At 44.7% G+C, this 10,236-nt stretch overlaps 1 protein-coding gene across 1 annotated transcript; it reads right to left on the bottom strand.

The window, feature by feature from the left end:
* Positions 1-909: 909 nt before the first annotated feature.
* On the bottom strand, positions 910-10,193 carry KIF3B (kinesin family member 3B). Its single transcript, XM_003212090.4, is given in 10 exon segments — positions 910-3,661; positions 3,941-4,119; positions 4,322-4,427; positions 5,082-5,195; positions 5,426-5,544; positions 5,653-5,775; positions 6,453-6,554; positions 7,143-7,513; positions 7,516-8,580; positions 9,979-10,193. Coding segments are annotated over 9 exon segments (2,217 nt in total). The 5' UTR covers positions 8,525-8,580; positions 9,979-10,193; the 3' UTR covers positions 910-3,567.
* Between the last annotated feature and the right edge of the window lie 43 nt (positions 10,194-10,236).

Here is a 10,236-nt window from a genome sequence, read left to right as displayed (position 1 = left end):
GGAGGACTACAGCTCCCAGAGGGCGCTGCGCGCCGCGGGGCATTGTGGGGCGGCGCTCCGCCGGGGCCGCCCGCGGCGTGGAGCGGTACGGACGGCTTCGGTAGGACGCGAATTGAAGCGGCCCGGGGGCGACTGAGAAACGAAGGATGAAAAGTGGCGCGTTGCGATGCGATAAATCTCATCGTTTTTATTACGCGCTGTGTTTTAGGGTCATTTTACATTCCTAGACGAAGAAAAAAAAAAAAGAAAGAAATGATACAAATAAATACGGGCGGAATTATCGCCGGGAGGGGATGGGCTGGGGGGGGCAGCGGGACCCCCGGTGCCAAAGCCAAGGGATGGGGAAAGCGGGCAGCGCCGTGTGTTGGCAGCACGCCTCAGCCTGGCGCTGGGCTTTGTGCAGGTTCCGTCCGCCAATCTGTGCTTTAACGCTGCACGAATGGAACGTTTTAAAGCCCGGACGTCACACGGGAAAGGAGCGCAGGGCTGCAGGTGTCTCCGAAGCTCAGTGCATCTACAGTGCACAGAAGCCTGCTCTGATCTGTGTAATGCAGCTAAAACGCTGTCACAAAGGTATGTGCTTGAGAAGATGGGAGCAGCAAGCCAATATTGTTAAAAAGGCATTCGATCTGTAGTAAGGATTTTAAGAAAGTGCTTGAGCTCTTACGCCTCAGTGCTGCTTGCTGCCAGAACCAGAGGGCCACTTCTGCTGCACGTCGCTGTTTTGGAAGTAAAGATCCCATTATACAGATCAGAGCGAGGATAAGGATGTCAAACGTCCCTATGAGAAAAGCTGTGGCTGTGCACAATGTCCCAGGGCCTCTTGCAGGAGTCTGCTGGATTTCCTGTCTTCGGCAGTTAACCTGCAGGAAGCCCAGATGGTTCAGATAACACCCAGAGGCACGCAAGCTTGGCAGGAATGTTCATTAAAAACTTCAACCCAGCACTCGGTACGCTTTGTAGAGCTTAAGACAATGCATTTCCCTTAATATCAGTGCCACCGAGTATCTGCTCATGGGTAAGTCCATCGAAATGAGAATTTAAAAGCTTCTGTAGCAATCTGAGATTGCCCGTAGCACACTAACCAAACCTCTAACCACAGCTCTGATTTCAATACAATGACTAAATATGCAATTTTATTCTTTTTTCCATCCTACTGAACTTCTTTCACCTTGCTAATGAATTTCTACAGAATTAAAAGCAGAGCCTTTCTGACATATCAACCAGCTAGCTTGTCAACATTGAAACGAGAACAGTTTGGGTTTGCACTGTAATTTCCACCATCCTGGTCCTGCCACAAGGGGAGTTTCCAGCATTTGAATTGAACACAGAATTCCCTATGGAACTGTGGTGACTGAGGAAGGGTGTGAGTGTGCAAACACAGATGTGGCTGTGTGTGCATATTCACGTTAAACATACGTGTACATATAGGTATGTACATATGCATGTGTATATATTAAGTTGCTCTTTCAGGTTGTAAAACCCCCTTGTTTCATTTCAGTTCTCTGAGCATTTACAGCATACAATCATCTTTTAAAATGTCAAAGTACAGAAGATTATGTGCTAGAGAGAAAGACGGAGGAGAGGGAAGAGAAGGCGACATTATATTATGCAACAAGAGCTAATTAAAAGGCTCTCTGTACGTAAACAGTGCTTTATAAAAAGGAAGATTATGCCAGGTTTCCATGTTCTAGTTGAAAGAAATTTGTCAGATGACTGCTCTCTCAGTTACAGGCAAACTCATCTTTCCTCCACCAAAACTAAAATATATATATATGTGTGTGTATATATATATTAATCTTGTGATCCAGAAAAGCACTCCACGAATCAAAGCAGCTGACTTAGAGTTTAACCATGCCCACCCGGGCAGCTGGCTCACCGAGGCACCATGCCCGCAAGATGCAGAGGTGAGCTGTGCTGAGTGTTCAGTTCCTTCTGCTCATGGGGGTCAGATATAATGGAGTTCTCCAGCCTGGGTGAAGTCACTCAGCAGATACGTAACGAGCACACAAGGTAGAGTCCATATATCAGAGCATTTCTAAAACCAGGCAAGTCCTCAGACACTCACACATGTCAGTCTGGAGGAAGTCATCAGTGAAGGAGAGGAAATAGGTAAAAACATTCATAGGATGACAGCCAACAGCAACCAGAAAAATGTAACATCCCAAGTCTCAATATACAACAAACTAAAACTTATGAATGAGCTGTGCAACACTAGACAGGGACACCTTACTGTCTTCAACATGGCAGCTCCATCTCCCTCAACCCTGCCACACGAGCCTGCAGCTTTACAGTAGCCTGCTTAAGTCAAAGGGCAGCTTGCAGAGAGACCATCAAAAGCAGGAGTTCTTCCTCCCTTGTTTTCAAACTACAACCCCTGGATTTAGTACCAGATTCCATTATACAGACTTGGCTATATGTGCTTTCACTCCCACTGGGCCCTGCCTGGTCGGGGAGGTGCAGGGGAAAAGCTTCTAATATGGAATGGGTGAGGCACAAAGAGTACCGTATGTTGAAGCTCCTTAGACACCAAGGGAAGGGACCATACTTACAAGAACAGTGCACTCACAGATGGCTTCTTGTCATGGTGCTCTACCCTCGACCCAGCTTAGAGGGGAGGGCAGAGTCAGCCCTACGAGCCTGCTCAGAAGATAGCTCCATGCCAGTGCTACATTTCCTGCGACCAGTGGGAGATCTGAGAAAATTGCATGCACCACACCACCGTTCAAAGACTCAGTGTGGATATTGGTTTCAAATGCCAGGGAAAAAGATGGAGGCAACAAAGAGGAAGCAAGCAGTGGAGCTGGCACTGGAATGCAGATGTATTCTTTGACAAGGTGGTTCTTGCTGGTAGGGGTGTGATCTGTAGGAGGTCAGTTTAGTGGAGCTAAATTTATGCTTGTAAACAAGGACTTCAATTTCTATTGCTTCCTGTCTAGAAAGCAACAAAATTCTTTGAAGTCCCTTTTTTGTCCTACAGTTTGAAAGGGAGGCACAGCTATCTGGTGGTGAGTACATGCTGACAGCTGTCAATCTGCCCGTTCAGATCAACTTCTTAACCCCAAATGATGATGCCAGTCTTTCAAGCAGGAAGAGGAAAAACTGCACCTAGTCAAGTTTGGGTGGATCCTCTGCTTTTTAACCTCATTTGATTCTCACTATGAAGCTCTGGAGCGGTGGTTCTGTTGAGATGACTTTCAACTCTGTCTTCTTACTGCCCAACAAAAAAGCCAAGTGCAGCAAAAGGGCTAGTGCAGGAGGAGAGATGGTGACGCTGTGAGGTGATCCCCATGCTTCCCATTGCTTCTAATACACTGTAACGTACCTCATGCATTTCTGATTTCCTAACTAAAATCTGTTTCCTACAGAGGCCAAATGCTGAATTGCAAACACGTATCTTCCTGTGGCTCAGTGTACCTGGACTGGCACAAGTCAGTTAAACAGCAAAGAGGCCACCTCCAGGGGAAAGGGGTTGGAGTCTGGCTGGGAGGTCTCTCTGCAGGTTTTTACTTGTCTCTGCTCTCAGAAGGCAAAAGCTGTTCACGCCCTGGAGAGGAATTGCTGGTTTTACTTTGGAACCAGCCCTCGGGACTGTGGGTAGAGCTGAGAACTATGGGTGCCTGCTGAAGAGGATCCCCCTGATTTCCTTCCAGTTTTAGGCCTGAAGAAGTAAAAATGAAAAAATAAACAAAAAGCCCCAACAATGTCACCTGTTACATGTCAAAATTAATCTTCCAAAGCTGTTGTTGTTTTTTTTTAAAAAAAACTGGATTTATTTTCTAATCAGTCCCAGCTTTCTCTACTGCCCTATTTTCCTTTCTTTCTATTTCTGCTTTACAACCAACTTAGCCATAGCTTTACTGATGAGAACTGTAGACAGAGAGCAATTGTATTTGTAACTCTCCTATCTGCTAGTCTACTTACTAAAAATTTGACTCACCTGGATTTTGGTTTTTTATTTGAAGTGCTCTCAAAGGTTGAAGCATCCACCTGGATCTCATCTTCATCCTGCAAAGCTGCTTCTAGAGCAGCCTGAACTTTGGGAGCAATGGCTGGACCTTCATAGTCTCTTGTTGTTCGGCTGGGCATGTCAAGTTCCAGTAATACAATATTCTCTGCCTGAGAAAGTACAATTGGAATTAAAGCCTATACACTTTCATACAGATAGTTTCTTTTCCTCTGGAAACTTATTCTGCAGGACATTGTAAATGTATCCAAGACACTCTGTACATCCCATAGAAGAACTAACAATCCTCTGAAATTTACATTTCTCTGATTAGGAAGGTGAATGTATGAAGGCTGTAACAACATCTGGGCTTACCCTGTACCGAGCCTCTGGACGAATCATCATGGATGTCCTGGCATGCTGGCTCAGCGGCCTTTTGTATCCTACAGCAGACACTGGTCTTTTCATCATTTGCTGGTTACTAGAAAAACACACAGATTCAGTCTATTAGACACCAAAAATAAAGACTTATTGGAGTTTATGAGGTAAAACATTTGGAAACGTATTTCAAGCAAGCAGAAACTACCTAGACTGCATTTCCCAGAACAGCTCTTCCTACAGACAGAGATGAGAAGGTAAGATTGTTATCCCTTGGCATCTGCATCTGTTCCCTGCGTGAAACAAGGGATTTCTGCATAATTTTTATCATAAAGGCCACAGATGCACACAGCTGCACCTAACATTCTAAATTTACTTTACAGAACGTCCTCTGTAAAGGGGTAGGATCTATCCACAGCTCTCACATAATAATTTTTGAGAGCTTTCTTAACCAAATCAGAAAACAAATATGATAAGAGCTTACTGATATTAAATGGTGCATGCAGTGTTACATATATTTTACATTTAAATGTTGGACTCACTTAGAAGAAATGTTCCAAACTGTATATTCCTATTTTATTCAACCTACTTAGATGAACGAAAACTTTGTTTTATAATACTGCAAGAATACATAAGAACTTTGGAGGGCCATTTTAAAACCATGATTTTCTCTGTTGGAGTACCTTGTTTTTGGCAACTAGAGGGCTTCATGTGACCTACGATTTGATCTTAATTAAAAAATCAGAAGTACACTCACTCCAGACGGGTTATGGGATGCAGTTTCCACTGGTCTTCCTCTTCATCAAAGAATGACCTGTTCATGATCTTATTCTTTTCTTCCAAAGGAATAAAATTTTCAATAATCAGGTGCCTGCATACAACCACAAAAATGGGAAATACACAAGAAACACAGTTAGCTGGTGACTCTCCACTGCTCCTCTCCCTGGGAATTAATACAGCCCTGGAAAAGGGAGGAATGTTTTAGCTTCCTCATGTTTAAATCTTGTTCCGCAAGCATCTGAATTCAGTCCCTCCTTTTACTCCCCACCCATAGAAACAATCTCTGTTACAGTTACCAGGCAATGAAGTGAAAGGACTTACTTCAGCTTTAGTTCCCTGGTAAGCTCATTCTGGGTCTGTTCCAGTTCCTGGCGCTCCTTGATGTGCTCTTCTTGGAGATCATGGATCTCTGCCTTCACAGCTTGCAGCTTGGAAAATAACTGGAACAGACCATGGAGCCAAAGTCATAAATTTCCAACGTTTCTCTCAGTCTCACACACAAGCTGATTTTATTTAACCCAGGAGATGTGGAGTCAAGTTCTTTTTACCTTTTTAAGTTTCTTGGTCTTTATATCCACCTCTTGCTGAAGAGAACTATAGGTCTCCTTCAGCTCCAGTGTTTCCTCATCCCGACTTTCCATCTGCTGCTGGATTTCTCGCTCCCGACGTTTCTGAAGAATGTCATGTACAAAAGATCAGAGACCACAATTACATTGCTACCTCCAGGCTGACATGCACGAATCCAACACTCGGGAGGTTTTTACTTCCCTGGGCTCCAGGGCTTTTGCTTTAGCTTCTAGTTCTTCCTATCTCTTGCCTTAGAAATACCAGAAGCATTAGCTCTTCTTTGTCTTTACTTTGCTGAAGGGTCTATTGGAATCAGATACTGTGAATAAGTGCTCAAGCTTTAATTAAAGTAATTAAACGCTGTGTTTAAATTTTTTTTAATCAATTCATACTAGTCAAAGAATCACCAAGAAAGAATGCATAACAGAAAATAAGCTTCTATCACATAATAAGCACTTGTTCTCCTGAGTTGACAGCTGAATTGTCACAGTCTGAGCCTTCCAATTATATCTTCACTTACAGACATAGATAGGATATAAAAGTTTCATGTGAAAAACTGGAAGAGAACTATTACAAACCTTCTCTACAAATTTCACACAACAAATAGGACGCAAGCCCTTGCCCCTTCTTTTGAAATCAACAATTGCCATTAAAGCAATGCCAGGGTTAACCCTGTGCAAACTTTCTTACCTTTTCTCCTCATACAACGATTTATAAAAGTTCTGCAGGTAAGTTTTTGGGTTTTTTTTTTGTACAAAGTAAATAACGTTGCTGCTTGTACCTGTTCTGCAATCTCCTGTCGTTTTTGTTCCAGGATTTTCTGCTGCTCATTTGTGTGATCCACAATATTTTTCCCTCCCACCAGAAGTTTGCTTTCCATTGCCTGAAAGAAAAAGACAAGATTGTAAGTTTCTCTCCTGGTGACCAGCTAACAAAGTCTTTCCTACAGAACCCAACTTTCTCTCTCTCTACTTATCCAACTTCTTCACGAGGGCACCTCTCTTACTTAACATTCTCTTCTAAGTCAGCTGCTATGAGAATGGCTATTTCTAAGCATCCCTAAAGAATGTAGGGGTTAATGAAGGCATAACTTGCTTAGAATTACAAACTGCTGCAGTGTGGCCTATCTGAAGAACTAAAATGCATATTCTCATGTAAAAAAAAACTTGTTAATGATCTGTTGCACAATGAAGCATTGTTTGTTTCACAGCTTGTGATAAGATGTATCATCACGTTTTATTGTGCAGATTGCTGAAGATTCCACAAGATCAGCACATAAGAACAATGCAACGACTCATGAATATTGAGGAATGTAATTAATGGTGGAAACTAAACAAAATCTTCTGATCAAACACAAATCACTATTCTGGAAACCTTTTGAAATATTTTTCCAAATTAAGCAACCTGCTATTCTCCCCATAGCCTAATAAGTTGCTCGTAAGAAGTATGAAAGCATGGCAAAGAATTCTACCTTGATTTTAGCACTCAGCATTTCTGTTGCTTCCTTCTCTCGCCTCAAGTCCTCCATTTTCTTCTCTTTCTCTTTCAGCAGTCTCATCTTTTCTTCGGCTACCAAGCTGTGGTCCTCAACAATAGCTTTCTTTTCAATCTCCAGCTTTTCTTGTTGCTCTCTCCAATAGTCATCTTTGTCATCTCCTTCATCCTCACCCTCCTCAGTATCCTCCTCTTCTTCCCCACCCTCTCTCCTCCTTTCCCTCCTCTTTCTTTTGCCAATAGACCGCTTCTCCAGCTGTGCCTTGAGTCGAGCAATTTCTTCCTGGAATTCACGTAGCAGAGCATCCTTAGGATCCTCATTCACTCTCGGCTTGTTCTTAATGTTTTGGCACGATTGGCATATCTCAGCGTCGTAAGAGTCTCCTCTACATTGTAAGAGGCAGGGCCTATATTGGCCACCATCACGGTCTTGGCATTGCCACCTAATGAGTCTTGGAGTAACCTAGTTAGCTTTGAGTCCCGGTATGGAATGTGTGTGCTTTTGCCATCTACTAGGGCAGATATAACGTTGCCCAAAGCTGAAAGAGAGAGATTGATTTTTGTAGCTTCCTTTAACCTTTCCCCCTGTGCTCCAGTCTTAGCTTGGCGCTCGCTGCCTGCAAGATCTACCAGGTTGAGTTTTCCAACACGGATGTGATTCTCTCCATCAAGTCCCAGCTCACTGCATTCAATAGTGATCACAAAAATGGCGTGAGATCGAGAGCTGTGTTCATTCATGTTGGTGGCACCAACAGAGCGATTCTGGTTTCCCACGTTCATGACATGCTCTATCTCTTTGACGCTTTTTGTAACGAAGGAAGACAAATCCTTAACATATACACCTGTGTCTGGCCTCTCCTTTAACTCCAGCCGTTTGGATTGATCCTTTGATAACAAGTCTCTGATTTCTTCTTGGTATATTTCCAGATAAGAAGCTCTAACTAGGTACTGCTGATTTTGAGATCTAGAGATGTGGGTGAAGATGTGATCAAAAGAATTGGGGATGACCCCTCTTTTTTCAGGATCACCACGCACCCCCTCCATCGTGTAGGTTTTCCCTGTTCCAGTCTGCCCATAAGCAAAGATTGTCCCATTGAAACCTTGCAGAACAGAGTCCACAAGAGGTCTGAAGGTCTCATCATAGAGTTCAACCTGTTTGGAATTCCAGTCGTACACAGCATCAAAGGTGAAAGTTTTTGGCAGTTCATGAGATGTTCCCCGTGGATTCTTCACCGAGACCTGCCCTAATTTGACATCCACATTAACAACCTTTTCATACGAAGCTGACTTCTCTTTGCTGTTCATCGGCCGGCATCGAACCACCACCCGAACAGACTCAGAGCTCTTTAACTTAGACATGACAGCAGGTCTGTGGCTGACGTGATCTGATCGACGGATGATCCAGTGCTAGAAGCCTAAAACAAAAACAAAAGAGGAATAAACAAAGGCAGTTTTCTGCAGATGACAATTTTGCCAACAGTCAGAGATTCGACTCATCTATTCAAGCAGAATTTTGGTATCATTTAGCTTTTTGATGTAAATCTCCTACTTTGAAAGAGTTGCTCTGTCCATACCGCCTGGAATACAGCTTGAAAGCGAATCCATCAGGTGCTTTCATTAAGCACTTCACCCACCTATCAAAATATCAATGTGGTATTTTCTGAGTGTCCTCTTTTTACATCTCCAGTGTACTGAAGAAAACTTCTCATTTTTATGAGACCTTTATGTTACAATTAACTCACATCTGAAGTGATGTGGTGCATCATCAGGACCATCCTGCCACTACAGCCTTAAAACCTACACCCATTTTTTTCTGAAGCAACAGTAGTGCATTCAAATGCCACCCAAAAGCTTTTTCATGAATTAAAACTTGTATAGTCGCTTTCTAGAAGCCTACTTACAGCACAACAGATGTTCCAAACAGCAGCTGTGAGGATGCAAAATAACGTCATTAAATAGTTTGCCCATTTTTCATCCCCTGAATGTTGTGTTTCCACACCAGGGAAAGCTGATATGACCTTCACATTCTACCAAGAATCGAGAGACAGAAATTTTTACACCAAAGTTTTCACAAAGCCATGCAATCAAGCTGACTACAAAGCAAATCATTAAGGCAGCCAGATGTAGTACAGTCATTGTGGTTGCAAATATTGTCAAGCAAACCAGCTAGGTGAGTACATCACCGTAGTGAGCTGCACTCCAACACCAACCAACAATGAAGAGGACAACTTCCACTGCTCCATTTGGGCACGGTGAGGCAGCTCTCTGCAGCCCTGGATGCACAGCTCATCTGCTTCCCAAGTGCCCAGGTACGGCTCGGGGTGTAGCGAATGCATTTGGAGGCAGACTCCCAATGACCACAGCATGCAGCAAACTGAGCAAAGCAGTTAGAACCATACCGTTGTGAAGGAAGACCTTCAAGATGCCCAACACACAGTGCCAACTGCCCACGTTCCTCAGGGCCACATCTCCAGAACACCTCCAAGGACAGCGACCCAAAACTCCCTGGGCAGCTGTACCAGCACATCACCGCTCTTCAGAGAAGAAATCGCTCCTAACAAACACCCAGCCTTTTGGGGTCGGACCAGCCGATCTCCAGAGGTCCCTTACGAGCGCTGTGATTCCGTGCGGTTTCTCACAAGGAAGGGCTGCGTGTGAGGGGAGAAGCAACCCGGCCGGTAGCAGCGCTCGGTACCGGGCCCGGCCAGCAGCGGGGCTGAGAGCACGGCGGGCACACGGCGCCCATCCCGGTCCGTGGCCTCGTGACTCGCAGCTCCCCTCACGAAGACCCTCCTCGTTCCACCAATCCTCACCTCGCTGCAGGCACCCCCAAATCCACCACCGCTCTCTCACGGCTCAAATCTCCCCGATCTCGGCGCTGACACATCCCGGCCCGGCCGCTTTTGTCCTTCGCTCTTTTCCTGCTCCGTTCTAAGCACGGGAACCCAATGCAGGCCGCTTCGCTCCTACTGTCAGTGCCAGCCCTCCGCCCGTCGCTCGCCGCTCGCGCTCAGTCCCGACCCTACGGAGACACCTCGGCCCGCTGGGCCGGGCCACACTCACCTGCGCCG

This window comes from Meleagris gallopavo, chromosome 22 (genome assembly GCF_000146605.3).
Source record: "Meleagris gallopavo isolate NT-WF06-2002-E0010 breed Aviagen turkey brand Nicholas breeding stock chromosome 22, Turkey_5.1, whole genome shotgun sequence".
Taxonomy (NCBI): Eukaryota; Metazoa; Chordata; class Aves; order Galliformes; family Phasianidae; genus Meleagris; species Meleagris gallopavo.
The sequence above is the reverse complement of the archived record's forward strand: the minus strand, read 5'-3'. Positions and strand labels throughout refer to the sequence as shown.